The sequence below is a fragment of the Canis lupus genome, chromosome X, assembly GCF_048164855.1.
Source record: "Canis lupus baileyi chromosome X, mCanLup2.hap1, whole genome shotgun sequence".
Lineage (NCBI taxonomy): Eukaryota > Metazoa > Chordata > Mammalia > Carnivora > Canidae > Canis > Canis lupus.
In genome coordinates, this window is record NC_132876.1 from 84530 (window position 1) to 103229 (window position 18700).

At 37.2% G+C, this 18700-nt stretch overlaps 1 protein-coding gene across 3 annotated transcripts in view; it reads right to left on the reverse strand.

The window, feature by feature from the left end:
- Window positions 1-3113: 3113 nt before the first annotated feature.
- VAMP7 (vesicle associated membrane protein 7) overlaps window positions 3114-18700 on the reverse strand; it is a 64482-nt gene continuing 48895 nt past the window's right edge. For all 3 annotated transcript variants that reach the window (XM_072817537.1, XM_072817539.1, XM_072817538.1), the window contains 3 exons: window positions 10702-10769; window positions 7731-7823; window positions 3114-4984 (listed from right to left, as the gene is read on the reverse strand). In XM_072817537.1, the coding sequence (XP_072673638.1) occupies window positions 4916-4984; window positions 7731-7823; window positions 10702-10769 (230 nt within the window). In that variant the 3' untranslated portion in view covers window positions 3114-4915. The remainder of the gene's footprint in view (window positions 4985-7730; window positions 7824-10701; window positions 10770-18700) is intronic.

Genomic DNA, 18700 nt, shown 5'->3' on the forward strand with positions numbered 1-18700 from the left:
GTACAACCTGAAATCTGGCATTGTGATGCCCCCAGATATGGTTTTCTTTTTTAAAAATTCCCCTGGCTATTCGGGGTCTTTTCTGATTCCACACAAATCTTAAAATAATTTGTTCTAACTCTCTGAAGAAAGTCCATGGTATTTTGATAGGGATTGCATTAAACGTGTATATTGCCCTGGGTAACATTGACATTTTCACATTAATTCTGCCAATCCATGAGCATGGAATATTTTTCCATCTCTTTGTGTCTTCCTCAATTTCTTTCAGAAGTGTTCTATAGTTTTGAGGGTATAGATCCTTTACATCTTTGGTTAGGTTTATTCCTAGGTATCTTATGCTTTTGGGTGCAATTGTAAATGGGATTGACTCCTTAATCCATCCCCTCACTTTCAATCTACAGGTGTCTTCAGGCTTAAAATGAGTCTCTTGTAGGCATCAGATAGATGGGCCTTGTTTTTTTTTTTGTTGTTGTTGTTAGTTTATATATATATATATATATTTTTTAACCTATTTTGATGTCCTGTTTTTTGATTGAAGCATTTTGTCCATTCACATTCAGAGTAATTATTGATAGATACGAATTTAGTGCTACTTTATTACCTGTAAAGTCATTGTTTCTGAATATTTTCTCTTTTCCTTGTTAGTCTTTGTTGCTTTTCATCTTTCTTTCCCAAAGTGTTCCCTTTAGAATTCCTTGAAGGGCTTTAGTTTCTATTTGTCTGGGAAACTATTTCTACTTTTATTTTGAATGATAGCCTTTTGTTGGATAAACTATTCTTGGCTGCATATTTTTCCCTTTCAGCAAGTTGAATATATCGTGCCGCTTATTTCTGGTCTGCCGTTTCTGCTGAGAGATCTCCTATTACCTTATTTGTCTTTCCTTATAGCTTAAGGATTTCTTTTCCCTTGCTTTCAGGTTTCTTTCCTTATCTCTATATAATGCAAATTTCACCCTACATCTTGGTGTTGGCCTGCTTTTTGTTGATTTTGATGGGAGTTCTTTGTGCCTCCTGGATTTGGAGGTCAGTTTCCTTCCCCAGATTAGGGAAGTTTACAGCTATAATTTGCTCAAATAAACCTTCTGCCCCCCTTTTCTTCCGGGACTCCTATGATATTAATGTTATTATGCTTTATGGAGTCATTGAGTTCCCTAGGTCTGCTTTTATGACCCAATATTTTTCTTTCCCTCTTCTTTTCAGCTTATTTTCCATAATTCTATCTATTACTTATTCATTCCTCTGATACTTCCATCCTCGTGGTCATTACATTGTCAGTACCATGTCTCAGTCATAGCATTTTTTTTTTTATTTTGGCCTGACTAGTTTTTAGGTCTTTTAACTCTGTGGTAAGTGTCCTCTATGCTTCTCTAAAGCACAGCTAGTATCCTTATAATTGTTTTAAATTCTGGTTCAGGCATATTATAACTGTTTTAATTAGATCCCTGGCCATGACCTCTTCCTTCTTGTGGGAAGAATTCCTCCATCTCGGCATCTCACTTGGGTCTCTTCTGTGTGTTCCAAAAGCCTTTTATGTTTCATGCTCCTGAAAGTAATGGCTATATTAAGAAGAGGTCATAAAGTGTCCAGGGCCTGCCACTTCAGGAAGGATTTCTGGTTTATGCTGTGTGCACTCTGCTGTTGTGTTTTGGCCGCTCTTTTGCTCAGGTCAGTCCTCTGCAGAGTTTTTCCTTGCCTGCAGTGGGGAGTGTTTGGAACTTATCCATTGTACAGCGAGTTTTAATTAGGTGGGTTTTGGTCTGCTTGTTAAAAGAGGCTAGATCCTATTTCCCTTAGAACTGAAGTTTCGTAGCACTCTATGTTCAGTAGATTTGGTACATGTGGGGTGGGGGATTGTGGTGGTCTTCTGGGGGAGCGTCCCGCTGCTGCTCTGATTCTCAGGTACACTTACCCCTAGCCCTAGTTTAAAAAAAAAAAAAAGCACCTACAGAGTGCACGGGGGCAGGGGTTGGTGTAAATGGCTCAAGCCTCCACTGTGAGCACTGTGCTGCTCACTAAAGTCCATCTATGCTGATGAGTGGGGGTAAAAATGGCATCAGCCCACTCTGTTTCATCCCCAGAGAAGCAAGTTCATGCCCATTGCTGTTCGGGAAGCCCTCACAGAAGAGTTAACAATCTTCCCTCATGTATTCCAAGCATCCCTCAAATCCCTGCCTTCACCCTGTGTCTGAACTGTCTGCTCACCTGGTAGCACAGTGCTCCTGTTTTATCTCGGGTGGGTTTCAAACCCTGTATTTTAGGGACTTGGTACAGCAGACCCATGCTGATCCTCCGGGGGAGACTCACCATGTTATGGCTGTGCCGGTTTGTCCCAGGGCAGACGTATGAACACACAGGGATGTGGACTTTATGGTAAAGTGCAGCAAAAAGTCGGTGTCCAGGTTAGTTGCCCTCAGCAGGTGCCTCTGCTCCTGTCCTAATGAACAGGGTAGCTCAATGGTGCCTACCAGGTAGGCCATGTCCTCTCTCCCAAATGCACTCCTAAGAAGAGGAACTGTCTATTCTGGTGTGACCCAGAGGATCCTCAGAGCACAATATCCATTCTCGTGCCTCTGCCCTCCTTCCCCACAGGAGTGCTGCTAAGCCTGCCAGGCATGACCCCAGCCAAAGGCATGGACTTCTAAAACTTCAGACTTGGAGTTCTGCTGCTTATTAAAACTCGCAATAATCAGCCCCTTTTGTTTTCCCTGTCAATGGTTTTGGGAAGTGTTTTCCTTGTGCAATGCCCCATGTACTGCTCGCTCTCTCCCCCCTACTCCCCCTGATCAGGGCTCCCTCCCCACCCACCCCACAGCATCTGTGATTCTTTTCTCCCCTTAATCACTTCTCCACACCTCCTACCTCCCATGATGTGGCCTTTTTCTCCTGCTAGTTGTGCAGTCTGTTCTCTCAGTCCTCAGATTGATTTCTTGGGTGTTCAGAATTATTTGGATTTATCTAACTGTGCTCAAGGAACAAGGCAAGCATAAGGTCCCCCTCCTCCTCCTTTTTAACTTCTCCCCAGGTCACACTTCTTAATGTATTTTTAGCATAAGTAAACTATGGCAAAATGTCATCAGAAGAAATCAGATTCCAAGAGTAAATTCTAAAGCTCATTACATTACTCTTAAATTTTATTAATGCCTTCAGTTTGTGCATCATTTAAAACAAGATATGTGCTTTATAAAGCATTCTTATACATAAATAGAACAATGAACAATTAAGTGATTTATCCTTAAAACATGCACATCATTTTTATTCAGGTGTGTATAAGAAAGGGAAATAAGCTTTAAGTCTTTTTCTTTGGATTAAAGACATTTGGAAATTATTATTCAGGAATCCCAAATGTTTTTCCTGGAACAAATGTGTTTTCAAATAAGAAATGTTGATGTAATCAAAAGGCATTAGTGTTGATAAAGAAGACCAAGAAATATCTGTGCCATGGGTAATCACCAAGAAAAGAGTTCCAGGGGAGCCTAAAGTATATGTCGAGTAAACGAATCCAGTAGCATAAATAAAAAGGTTTAGATGGAAGAACAGGTAGCATAAGCCAGATTATGGGACACATATATATTCAAGGCACATGGCTAGGATTACACAGGTGGCTAAGTTTTATAGACTACTTTGTTCTTTCATTTGGAAAATAGTCAAATGTTATATAATTTCCATTTACTTGCATTCATTGATAAATAAATGCAATCAGATTTAGGTAGCAAATGTCCTTTCAGATACACACCAAAAGTACATAATAGCTAACAGATGCCAGTGTAGCCAAAGCAGTATGATTATACTCCAGTTTTCCCACATTGCAGTTAAATGGATGTAAAGCTGTCTGGTACTATTCCTATATATCATCCTGTCTATTCTCAAGTTTCAAAACAATCCTTCAAAACTAGTCAGATTACAGAATTTATTAATCCATAAAGGATACCAAAACTATTATTCAACAGAACTCAAACCCAAACCCTATAGTTGACAATATTCAGTTTGGGCTTTTCCCAGACTGGAAAAAAAATTCCCACACTACATACCCCTCACACACGTAAAATACTAGTACATCCACTGTGGTTCTCTTATTTTTCTCTGGTGAACCAGAAGAATTTGCTTCTCCACCTCCTCCAGTATCCATTCTGTTAACTATATAATTGCCCTAAATATCCACCAAAAAAGGAAATATATAAAAAAAACCCAAAGCTTTCAACCGTATCTAAACCATCATCTTTTAAAATCAACTGCAATGGGGAAAAAGAGGATATCATGCTCTGCAAGGTTTATGAAAGGTCAAAACTTTCTTCCTGAACATGAATACTAGGAGGACAAGATTAATTTTGTGTTTCTAATGGGCTAGCAAAATGTTCCCCAGATGACTGACAGAAAATGTCTAAAACTTTACCTGCATGGGCTCCTAGAAACAAGCAGCACCAACAAATTAATTACAATCCCCCAAATAACAATTCTCCATTTATACTGTTTTCAAGCACCTAAAACTCTTCAATAGCAAAAGACATTAAGATGAGATGTTAGCAATGCTATCTGTCTCTGGCATACTTTTGTGTGCACATACAAAGTTCATCCAACATCTTAGTAGACAGCTCATAAGACTGGTCGTTTCTACCTTGGTGATGGCTTTGTGCAATCACAAACAAAAATGTTTTTCTAAATAGATGACTCTAATTAACATACTAAAGAAACAAAAACCTTTTTAAGGCTACTGCTGCAATAAATGGTTCAATCTGAAGTGTGCTGGAATAAATTGGACAAAGATAAATCTGGAAGCGTACAACAAGATTAAAAAAAAAAGAAAAAGAGGGTTGAAGAGACTGGCAGACACCATCTGTCAGAATTCAAAGGCTTGAGTCACACAGATTGCTTTTAACTCCTTGTTGTCTCATATTCTTGGTTAATGATAACTTATCTTTTATTTCTTCACACAACTTGGCCATGTAAATCCACCACAGAGAGGTGACACAATGATATAGATGAACACCTAGAGGGAGAAGGAAGGCAATTTTATTTTCTTAAATCTATCATAAGCTCATAAATAATATATAAAGCAAAGTAAAAACCTATTAACAGATACTGGTTCCATTACACAGTAGCAGTTGTGTAATAATATAATAAACCAATCAAGTACTTTCAAAGGCAGAAGTGCGTTAAAGTGATCCTTTCTGATATAAAACTCACACATCTGACATAAAACTTCATATTTATTTATTTTTTAAAGATATTATTTACTTTTTAAAAAAAATATTTTACTTATTCACTCATGAGAGACAGAGAGAGAGAGAGAGAGAAAGACATAGGTAGAGGGAGAAGCAGGCTCCATGCAGGGAGCCCGATGTGGGACTCAATCCCAGGACTCCAGGATCACGTCCTGGGCCCAAGGCAGACGCTAAACCACTGTGCCCTCCAGGGATCCCCCTTAAAGTACATTTTTAATAATAAATGCTTGTTCACATTACTAGATTCCAAAAAATAGATTTATTTTAAATATTGGCTTCACTGCCAATTGATTTAGTCAATTGTCTTGCTTTAAATTATGACTTTTTTTGATATCTTTAAGCAGTTGATTTCATAACTCAACACTTGGGGAAAAATATGTTTCTGAATTCCATGCTTGCTCCCAAAAGTCAGCAGTGTGTTTTTGCCTTACTTCTCTACAAATGAGTGGGAGGGGGATGGTTTACAGCAAATTCTGGTTATTAATGAATAAACTACTTATATATACACACACAGATATTCTGATTTGACATTAAGTTGACTGCCACAGCTGAAATATAAGGATTTTTAAAGCTTAAGTGCAATATATTAGGTGACAACAACTTTTGGGAAAGATTGAGACTGCATTAACAGCAGTGCTATGCATGTAATAAGTAGTCAGTAAATACAATCTGAATTTAATGATAATCCAGCTTTATAAAACAACCTAAATTTGCAGACCCAACTTGAAGGAAGAAGCTAAGCTGAGGAGCCTAGAATGTGCCACCTGAGTTATTTGAGGCTATGGCACAATTTCCAGTATAAAATCAACAGATCAATTGGCTGCTCTTCTCTGTTAGGTAAATGCAGCTATCTAAGGTGGAGGTCCTTCAAAAGAGTTCAAGGAAACGTGGAGCTGAGTCATAGGTAACTGCTGAGAGTTAACTTTGGGCTTCTGCAAATGGCAAGAGGATATGGAAAAAGTCGGCTTCTCCTTCTGCCCTTCCTCCTCCCTATGCTCTCTCCCTCTCTTATTCTTTCTCTTTCTCTGAAATAAATACATAAAATCTTAAAAATTTTGAAACATAGCTATGAAAAATTAATACATAGAATGAATAGGGATGAAAAGAAAATTAGCTTGCAGGAAGAGTGAGCTGAATAATTCTCTCAAATGTAACGCAAAAAAGAGGAGTTTAAGCATATTAAGAAGGTTACCAGACATTCAGCATAGTTCAAAGAGGTCCAATATCTGCTTACATAAGGGTTACAAAAGGACAACAGTATATATAGACTCATTTATAAATAAGAGATCTACTAAATAAACCTTAGAAAATTAAACTACATAATGGCCACTTGGTATTTACCCCAGAAATGAAAGGACAGTTAGTTATAAGTATACTTATCAATGTAATTTTATATATTGATATTAAATGTAGATCATATTATCAAGTCATTGGGAAGAGAAATACCATTTCCCAAAATTAAATGCCTATTCCTGACTAAAACTTTAGGCAATTCAGAAACATAAAGTTCTTTAACTTGACAAGAATTCATAATATATACCACTCTTTTTAAAAAGATTTTATTTACTTGAGAGAGACAGATAGAGAATGAATGGGGGAGGGACAGATGGAAGAAGAAGGAGAAGCACTCTCCACTTGAGCAAGGAGCCCAATGTGGACCTCTATCCCAGGACCCTGGGATCACGACCTGAGCCGAAGGCAGATGCTTAATCGACTAAGCCACCCAGGCGTCCCTACATATCAGTCTTATAAATGAAATATTAGAAGCATTCCAATTAAAACCAGGAACTAAAGATGTCCACTGACACCATAATATTCAACATTGCTAGTAACTGCAAATCATATAGACATACATACCTATATAAAATTATATAGAATTATATATTACATGTATATATAAATTTGATAAGGCTGAACTTATTAATAGATGGTATCATAATTTACATATAGTATGAATCAAAAAAATCACAGCCTATGGCTTGTGAGCTAGGAATGGTTTTTATTTTTTTAAAGGTTCAAAGAAAAAGGATATGTGACAGAGACTACATGCAGCCTGAAAAGTATAAAATATTTACTATATGGTTCTTTACAGAATGCTTGCTGACTCCTTAGAAAAGAATCAGAATACAGAAGAATAAACTGAAAACTATTACAACTAGTAAGAGTTGTACAAAGTTGACGATACAAAAAATAGATATATTAGAAAAAACAGAAATAAAGAAATGGAGCATGCAACCAACTAGAAAATAGAATTATAATTAGAAAATACGGAATTAATTACAAAATGTAATTTTAAAAGAATCTCATTTCAGTAGTGACAAAAACATGAAATATCCAGGAATATTTGGAATGCCTTGCCTGACTCCTTACATATAAACATTCTCAATAGGAAGATGGGGTTTCAGAATATTTTGGAGTAACTTCATAGGAAAGCTGATTATTAAGAATTCCAGCAACCAGTTTCTTAAAGATTGAAAAATAAAACAACACACTAAGATGACAAAAACTTACGATTGATACGATGATGATGATGATAGTGAGTTTGAGATTCTTCATACACATGGCTCGTGCAAGATTTCTACTTGTTGTTTTGAAGGTGACAGACTCGAAAAAAAATAAAACATTAATTATTTGATCCCTGGCACAGACTATGTGACCGATTTGTAGTAATACCTGTAAAACTTTTACTTTCATTAATCATGTTGAATCATGAATTCATTACTCTTTTCATGGGTAGAGACTAGCCATTCATAATCACTAGATCTCAGCGGTACTCTGTCAGGTGTATGGTAGGCAGTACAAGCCCACTGGAAAAGCTTCTTCCCTTTTTCTTGTCCACTGAAGTAAGGCAGGTGGTGTCAAGAATCAGAAGTGGCTCCTCCTGCTACTGTGAAAGCCTTTTCCTCTTTATGATCCCAGGAAGAAAGGTTGCAGAAAGCTAGTCGGTTGCAAACACATTTGCCTGTTCTGCCCAATATAATCCTGAGATTTTGAGCCATAAAAATCAGTTCAATTTCCATATGAAAATATGTATTTACTTGTATGAGGCCCAACACCCAAGGAACTTTGCTCCTTCAGTTATCCATTTTCTTTTGCAACACTGACTTCTCAGTATCTACTGAACCAGTCCCACCAGGACACAAAGAGTTCAAAACAACCAAACAACAAAATTCCCTAATAGCCCAGCAATTCTACTCCTAAGTATATATCAAACAGAGCTGTATGCCCAAATTCACTAAAAGTGGAATGAACATCTCAATTATCCATATACTTCATATACTCAAGAAGGTAGAGGAAAACATGCACATGTATAGGAAACATGTGGAAGATATAAAAAAGAATCAGATCAAACTTATAGAGATGGAAACTCTATGAGGAGGGAATAACAGATTACACACAACAAAAGAAAATTAATAGCAACTATCCTAAATGAAATACAGAAAGAAAGACTGAAAAAAATGAACAGATCAACGGAACAAAGTAGAGAATCCAGAGTAAGAATGGATTCCCCAACAGGAGAACATGGATAAACAAACTGTGGTAAATACACTTATATAATCAAATAGTACAAAACAATAAAATAAACTGTCACATTGGACAATATGAATGAATCTCATAGTGTAACAGTGAAAGATGCCAGAGAGAAGCTAGTATATAACATATGAATCCATTTCTATACATTTAAGAACAGAACATCATCTAGGGTAATAGAAGTCATAAAATGGTTACCTCTGTTGGGGATCATTAACAGAAAGGAATATGAGGCAGCTTTCTACAGTATTCGAAATGTGTTTTTCTTTTTTTATCTTAACCTAAGTGGCAGTTATATGCATATAGACACGTGTAAAAAGTAACTAAGTGGTACACTTGCTGCACTTTATTCAGTATAAAAATCTATACATAGAAACACACCCATAAAGAAACACACCCGTTAGTTAATTAGCACCTTTTGTTATTCTGGGTCACAGAGTCAACAAAATTAAAGACTTATTTGGAAATTACAAGCTATACTAACACTGGCCAGACCCAGACCATTCTAGCTAAAGAGAGTAATCTTCATGGATTAAGAATTTGATCTGCAGGAAAAAAAAAAAAAAAGAATTTGATCTGCAGGTATGGGATCAGACACTTTTTTGCCCCATAGTAATGGATTACAAAGTGAGCCTTTATTAGAAACCTGGTATTTTGAGTTGCTATATGGTACTATGCTTCCTCGCTTCCTCCAATTAACATGTGCTTTGACTTAAAACTATTATCCTCCTAAGAACTACTGTTAATAGATGCCCCTGTACAACTGATAATAACAATAAACACTGAAGTAGTTCTTACCATGCACAAGACACTGTGTTAGGCACTTTGTGTGCATTATCTGATTTAATGAGATACATCTCCATTTTACAGACAATGATCCTGAGGCACAGAGAGGTTAAGTAACTTGCCTAAATTCACACAACTACTAAGTGGCAGAGACAAGAATCAATCCCAGGCAGCCTGAGTGTAGAGCTTGTGCTCCTAAACACTACAATCTAGCTGCCAATAGATCCATCACTCATGGATCCATTTCAAGGTATAAGCTACTCTGGTTTTAAATTTGTAATTGTGTAGGGCAGCCTGGGTGGCCCAGCGGTTTAGCCCTGCCTTCAGCCCAGGGTTGGATCCTGGAGATCCAGGATCAAGTCCCATATCAGGCTCCCTGCATGGAGCCTGCTTCTCCCTCTGCCTGTGTCTCTGCCTGTGTCTCTGCCTGTGTCTCTCTGTGTGTGTGTGTGTCTCCCATGAATAAATAAAATAAAATAAAATAAAATAAAATAAAATAAAATAAAATAAAATAAAATAAAATAAAATAAAATAATAAAATAAAATAAAATAAAATAAATTGTAATTGTGTAGACCTAAAAAATTTAACTGATCTCTGCCGTCCATCTATCATCTTTCCTGAAAACCTTCATCCACTATCCAGACGGAAAATGCAAAGACACACATCATTGTAGCATAAGTAGGTAACAGAGACACACTGAAACTTTTAAGGCTCGTTGGTCTTTCCCAATTTGACTCTTGCTTGATACAGTGAAGGCTCAAGCTGTCACGGTAAGCAAGAAAGTGACTGAATTGTCCAGTTTTCAGGATTCACACTGGATCACAACTGGCCTGCATATTTATTTGTTTCATGTTTCACACAACGAATAGCAACAGAATGTTATATGCAGCTGAGCTAAACTATAAAGGCATCAATCTAAAGCTTTAAAAATTTGTTTCAGTACACCGAGTATGTTTCACAAATCAAAATTTCCTTAATGGTTACTAAGGGTTGTGGCTTTCATTCTATGCCTCATTGTTATCCTCAACATCACAACATAATCACGTAATAGAGTCAGAAAGAAAAAACCCTGTAAATAATTATATTTAACATATTTCCCTATTATGTTAGTCATCAGTTTGTCTACTTTAGATGCTGAACAATATTACCATATCTCATACTTACCGAATCCACAAGATTTTCTGTTTTATCTATCAATAATTCCAATCTTTCTCCTCGCTGAGCTACCAGATCTGAAAATGTTGGAGAAACCAGAAAATATTATGTTTATATTACAAATAGGCAATTTTTGTCTTTAAGCAAAATCTAGTTTTAATTATACCTGGTATTCTTGAAAACTCATATATATTAGAGAAGCACTTTTATCTTTAAGTAATAAAAGACTTTATTTAGTAAAGCTGATCAACTATAAAGTAAGGGTTGGCAGGTTTTTTTTCTGTAAAAGGCCACAGTCCTAATATTTTAGGCTTTCTTTTTTTTAAGATTTTATTTATTTATTCATGAGAGATACAGAGAGAGAGGCAGAGACACAGACAGAGGGAGAAGCAGGATCCCTGTGGGGAACTCGATGTGGGACATCAGGATCACACCCTGGGAAGGAGGCAGACGACCAACCGCTGAGCCACCCAGGTGGCCCTATTTTAGGCTTTCTGACTCAAATGGTCTTGCCATAATTACTCAACTCTGTCAGATATAGACAATATGTAAATAAATGGGTGTGACAGTATTCCAATGGAACTTTATGCAGATTTGATCCAAGGTTTACAGTTTGCAAACTCTAAATTAAGGATACAATATGAGAGTCTAAAAAACGAGCTCTCAAAATGAGTGAGAGTTGGATACTTCCAGAGTTATAGTATGAAAAATTCTACAGACTCTCTCTCCAACAAAACAACTATAACTTGAAAAATCATGAAAACAAACAACACTTACCACCACTTAAAATCTCTGAAAACTATGAATGTCCTAAAGGCATACAGCAAATGGAGAAACCTATACAAAACAGTTATGTAATATTTATTTTTTAAAGATTTTATGTATTTATTCCTGGGAGACACAGAGAGAGGCAGAGACACAGGCAGAAGGAGAAGCAGACTCCCTGCAGGAAGCCCGAAGTGGGACTCGATCCCAGGACCCCGGGATCACACCCTGAGCCACCCAGGTGCCCCTTATCTAATTTTTAGTAAGTCAGTCTATGGCACTTAAGCCATAACACGCTCCACCCCACAGCTGAGCCAGAAGCTCTACTTCTGGCAAGTAAAGTCTGGAGGCTATTTCCCTCCAGGTCTCCATCAAAGGCTATGCTTTCTCTGCAGCTGGGAAAAGTCATTAACATTTCTCCTCCCATCTTACCCCAGGCCTAGATCCATGATGCACAGAAGTTCTATTCCCACAAGGCATGCCTGATAGGTCCCGGGTTCCTTTCCTTCACCTAGCTCTACACATAGGGCACAAGCTCTTTTAGAATTTGGATTAGATTTCCCTGGATCAATTTATGTCTGGGGAACTGTTACCAAAAAATACAGCAGTTAGCCTGCAATTAGTGGAGGCTAACATCTGGGTGTAACAGCAACAGAGACAAGCTAGAAGCTAAACAGGGAGATCAGGAAGAGAGACACTCAGGGAAGTTGTGTCACTCCAGTGTGACTGTACACGCTCAAGGATAGTCCCTCTGGGAAACGACATTAGAGACTGCACACTGTGGGAAAACTAAAGTTCAAAGACAAAGTCCGGCCCAGTCATTAAGCAAATAACCAAACAACCAACCTCACAGGATAAGAATCAGTACCCAGAGTTGCTATAATACATTAACTAAAACACCTAGTTTTCAACAAAAATTATAAGATATGGGAAAAAAACCAGGAAACGGATAAATATACAGGAAAAAGAGCAGAGGTTGGAAACTTACTCTGCGGCGGGGAGGGGGAGCACTCAAGCTATTGGAGTTACCAATGGAATGATATTAGAAATCACTAAGAAGGAAAATTTAGGAGATGAAGCAAAAGCAGTGCATAAAAGGAAATTCATAGCAGTAAACACCTATGTTAAAAGGAAGATAACGCACAATTCAGTCTATAATTGTATTCCCCTGAAATTCATATATTGAAGCCCTAACCTCTAACTGGATGGTATTTGGAGATAAGGGACTTTAGGATATCAGTAGGTCTAGATGAGGCCCTGAGGGCTTATGGTGGAATTAGTGTACTTGTAATAAAAGTCACCAGAGAGCTTACTGTCGGTCTTACTTTCTGCCATGTGAGGACACAGTGAGAGGGGCCATCTGCAATCCGGGAAGAGAGTTCTCATCAGAATCTGACTAGGCAGGCACCTTGATCTTGGACTTCAACACTCCAGAATCATTGAGAAAATGAATTTATTTAAACCATCCAGACTACAGTAATTTTTTTATAATAGCTGGAGCAGATTGAGAAAGAAAAGATCTCATACTAATAACTGTCTGCCTTAATTAACATACTAAATCCTAAGCTAAAGGAAATAAAAAAACAAAAATTTAAAGACAGAACAGAAAAACACTAGAGAAAAATCAATGAAACAAGAAATAGGTTTTTGGAAAAGATCAACAAAATTGACAAAACCTTGCATAAACTGAGCAAGAAAAAAAGACAGACAACTCGAATTACTGGAATAATCACTATCAATTTCACAAAAACGAAAGGGATCCTAAAAGAATACAATAAGCAAGAGTATGTCAATGTATTAGGCAACTTAGATGAAATGGATAAATTCCTAGAAAGACATAAACCAGCAAAACAAATTTTAGATGAAATAGGAAATCTGAATAGTTACAACAAATTGAATGATTACAATTTTTTAAAAAATTTGACTATAGTTGATGCACAATTGTTACATTCATTTGGGGGCACAACACAGTGATTCAGTTTCTCTGTATGTTATGCTATGCTTAGCACAAGGGTAACTACCCTCTGCCTCCGTACATGCTCTCCTCAACTATATTCCCTGTGCTCCACCTTTCACCCTTCTGACTTACTAATTCCCATAACTGAAACCCGGTATCTCCCACTCCCCTTCACTCATTTTGGCCACCCCACCACCACCCTCCCCTCTGGTAACCATCCATTTGTTCTGTGTATTTATGGGTCTATTTCTGCTTTTTTGAAAAAAATTATCTATTTATTTGAAAGAAACAGAGAGAGAACGAGTGGAGGGATGGAGAGAGGGAGAGGGAGAAGCAGACATCCTGCTGAGCAGGGATTCCCCATGCGGGGCTCAATTCCAGGACCCTGAGACCATGACCTAAGCTGAAGATAGATACTTACTTAATCAACAGAGCCACCCAGGTGCCCCTTTGCTTTTGTGTGTGTGTATGTTCCTTTGTTGTTCAGATTCTACACATGAGAGAAACACATGGTATTTGTCTTTCTCTAATTGATTTATTTCACTTAGCCTAATACTCTCTAGGTCCATCCATGTTGTCGTAAATGGCAAGATGCCATTTTTATAGCTGCATAATATTCCATTACATGTACATACTGCATCCCCTTTATCCACTCATCAATGGACACTTGGGCTGCTTCCACATCTTGGCTGTTGTAAGTAATGCTGCAATAAACATAAGTATGCATATATCCTTTCCAATTAGTGTTTTCATTTTTTGGGGGGTAAATACCCTGTAGTGGAATTATTGCATCATATGGTATTTCGATTTTTAATTTTCTGAGGAACCTCCATACTGTTTGGACAGTGGCTGTCCCATCTATACCAACGAATGCTGCGTGAGGGTTTTTCTCCACATCCTCACAGATGCTTGTTATTTTGTTATTTCTTTATTTTTGATACTAGCCATTCTCACCAGTGTAAGGTGATAACTCATTGTAGTTTTTATTTGCCTTTCCCTGATGATGAGGGATGTTAAGCATCTTTTCATGGGTCTGTTGGCCACGTGTATGTCTCCTTTGGAAAAGTGTCTGTTCATGTCTTCTACCCTTTTTAAAATATTTTATATATCTACTCATAGAGACACAGAGAGAGAGAGAGAGGCAGAGACCCAGGCAGAGGGAAAAGCAGGCTCCATGCTGGGAGCCCGACGCGGGACTGGATCCCGGGTCTCTGGAATCACACCCTGGACTGAAGGTGGCGCAAAACCGCTGAGCCACCTGGGCTGCCCCTTCTGCCCATTTTTTAATCAGATTGTTTTCTTGATGTTGAGTTGTATAAATTCTTTGAATATTATAGAAATTAATCCCTTATCAGATATCATCTGCAAAAATCTCCTCCCATTCTGTAGGTTGCCTTTGAGTTTTGTTGATGGTTTTCCTTTACTGTGCAGAAGCTTTTTATTTTGATGTAGTCCCAATAGTTTTCGCTTTCGTTTCCCTTGCCTCAGGAGACACCTCTAGAAAAATGCTGCTAAGGCCAATGTCAAAGAAATTACTGCCAGGGTTCTCTTCCAGGATTTTTATGGTTTCAGGTCTCACATTTAGTTCCTTAGTCCTTTTTGAGTTTACTTTTATGTATGGTTAAAAAAAAAGTGGTCCAGTTTTCCCAACACCATTTCTGGAAGACACCATCTTTTCCTCATTGTGTGTTCTTGCCTCCTTTGTCATATATTAATTGATGACATAAGTGTGGGTTTATTTCTGAGCTCTCTATTTTGTTCCATTGGGCTGTGTGTCTATTTTTGTGCAAGTACCATGCTGTTTTGATTACTACGGCTTTGTATTATGTTTTGAAATCTGGGATTGTGATACTACCACCTTTGTACCTCTTATGATTGCTATGGCTTATTTGGAGTCTTTTGTGGTTCCATACAAATTTTAGTATCACTTGTTCTAATTCTGTGAAAAATACTATTGGTATTTTGATTGGGATTATATTGAATTGTAGATTGCTTTGAGTAGTATGGACATTTTAACAATGTTGATTCTTCCAATCCATGAGCTTGGAGTAATATCTTTCTGTTTCCTTGTGTTGTCTAAAATTTCTTTCATGAATGTTTTATAGTTTTAGAGTACAAGTCTTTCACCTACTTGGGCAAGTTTATTCCTAGGTTTGTTTATTCGTTTGTTTTTTGGTACAATTGCAAGTGGAATTGTTTACCTAATTTTTTTCTGCTACTTTAGTTATAAGCATATAGACACACTACTGACGTTTTAGTATAAATTTTGTATCCTGCAATTTTACTGAATTTATTACTTCTAGTACATTTTGGTGGAGTCGTTAGGGTTTTCTCCATATAATATCATGTCATCTGCAAATAGAAACAGCTTAACTACAACCTCACCAATATGGATACCTTGTATTTTGGTTGTCTGATTGCAGTACTCTGTTGAATAAAAGTGGTGAGAGTGGGGACACCAGGGTGGTGCAGTCGGTTAAGCATCCAATTTTCGGTTCTAGCTTAGGTCATGATCTCAGGGTTGTGAGATCAAGCTCTACACTGGGTTTTGTGCTCAGCACAGAGTCTGCTTGAAATTCTCCCTCTGCCTCTGCCCCACCTCTCTTGGACTCTCTAAAATAAATAAACCTTTTTTTAAAAGGTGGTGCGAGTGCACATTCTTGTCTTTTTCCTGATCTTAAAGGAAAAGTGCTGCGATTTTCGCCAGTGAGTATGGTAGCTGTGGGTTTGTCATGTATGGCATTATTATGTTGAGGTATGCTCCCTATAAAATCACTTTGTTGAGAGTTTGAATGCATATTCAATTTTGTCAAATACCTTTTCTGTATCTATTGAAATGATATGATTTTTATTCTTTTTAAAAATTTTTTATTGGAGTTCAATTTGCCAACATATAGCATAACACCCAGTGCTCATCCCATCAAGTGCCCCCCTTAGTACCCATCACTCAGTCACCCCCACCCTCCACCCACCTCCCCTTCCACTCCCCCTTGTTCGTTTCCCAGAGTTAGCTGTCTCTCATGGTTTGTCACCCTCATTGGTATTTTCACTCATTTTCTCTCCTTTCCCTTTATTCCCTTTCACTAATTTTTATATTCCCCAAATGAATGAGACCATATAATGTTTGTCCTTTTCCGATTGACTTATTTCTCTCAGCATAATACCCTCCAGGTCCATCCATGTCAAAGCAAATGGTGGGTATTTGTCATTTCTAATGGCTGAGTAATATTCCATTGCATACATAGACCACATCTTTGTTTTACTGATGTGGTGTATCGTGTTGATGGATTTACATATATGTTACCATCCATGCATCCCCAGAATCCATCCCATTGGATCATGGTAGTGATCTTTTAAATGTACTGTTGGATGTGGTTCACTAATATTTTGTTGAGGATTTCTGAATCTATGTTCATCAGCGATATTGGTCTGTTTCCCTTTCTTTGTGATGTCTTTGTGTGGTTTGGTATCGGGATAATGTTGGCCTTGTAGAATGTATTTGGAAGATTTCCTTCCTCTTCTATTTTTTAAAATAGTTTGAGTAGAATGGGTATTAACTATTCTTTAAATGTTTGGTAGAATTCCCATGTGACCATCTGGTCCTGAATTTTTAATTTTTGGTAGATTTCTGATTACTGATTCAATTTTGTTACTAGCAATTGGTTTGTTCAGATTTCCTATTTCTTCCTAATTTGGTTTTGGAATTTTAGAATATTTCTAGAAATTTACCCATTTCTTCTAGGTTGTCCATTTTTCTTGGCATATAATTTTTTAGTACTTTACTATAACCTTTTTATTACTGTGGTGTTGGTTATTCTCTTTTATTCTGATTTTATTTGGGTCATTTTTAAATTTATTAAATCAAAAAAATGTAATTCCAGTGTAGATAACATACAGTGTTATGTTAGTTTCAGGTGTATAATACAATGATTCAACAGTTCCATATATTACTCAGTGCTCATCAAGATAAGTGTACTCTTAACCCCCTTTACCTGTTTCACACCCCACCATCCACCTTCCCACTAGTAATCATCTGTTCACTATTAAGAGTATGTCTTTTGGTTTGTATCCTTTTTTACCTTTGTTCGTTTTATTAATCCCACATTATGAGTGAAATCATATGGTATTTGTCATTCTCTGGCATATTTTGTTTAGCACTATACTCTAAATCAATCACGCTATTGCAAATGGCAATTTTTCATTATTTTTTATGGCTTAATAATATTCCTGTGTGTCTGTGTATGATATCTTTATCCATTTATCTATTGATGGACAATCGGGCTTCTTTCATAGTTTGGCTATTGTAAATAATGCTGCTACAGACATAGGCATGCATATATTCCTTTAAATTGGTGCTTTGAATTCTCTGGGTAAATACACAATAGTGTAATTAAGAATAGTAAGGTAGTTCTATTTTTAACTTTTTGAGGAACCTCCACACTGTTTTCTACAGTGGCTGCATCAGCTTGCATTCCCACCAACAGTGTAAAAGGGTTCCCCTTTCTCCACATCCCCACCAACACATTGTGTTTTTTATTTTAGCCATTCTGACTTGTGTTAGGTGATATCTCATTGTAGTTTTGATCGACATTTCCTTAATGATGAGTGATGTTGAGATCATTTTAGATGTCTTTTGGTCATCTGGATATCTTTAGAAACATCTGTTCATGTCTTCTGCCCATTTTTTAACTGGAATAGTTGGTGGCTTTGATGTTGAGTTGTAGAAGTTCTTTATATATTTTGGAACAAAGCTTTTAACAGGTATGTCATTTGCAAATATATTCTTCCTTTCAGTAGGTTGTCTTCTAATTTTATTGTTTCCTTTTCTGTGTGGAAGCTTTTTATTTTGATGAAGTCTCAATAGTTTATTTTTGCTTTGGATTCCCTTGCCTCAGGAGACTTATCAAGAAGGATGTTGCTACGATCAATGTCAGAACATAATGCCTGTGTTCTCCTCTAGGATATTTATAGTTTCAGGTTTCACATTTAGGTCATTAATCCATCTTGAGTTTACTTTTTTGTGTATGGTGTAAGGAAGAGGTCCAGTTTTCCTTCCACTTCTCAGAGAGACTTTTTCCCCATTGCATATTCTTGCTTCCTTGGTCAAAGATTAACTGATCATATAATTGTGGGTTTATTTCTGGGCTCTCTGTTCTGTTCCATTGATCTATGTGCCAATTTTTGTGCCAGTACCATACTGCTTTGATCACTACAGCTCTATGATATAAGTTGAAGTCTGGAATTCAGATACTTCCAGGTTCGTTTTTATTTTTCAAGATTACACTG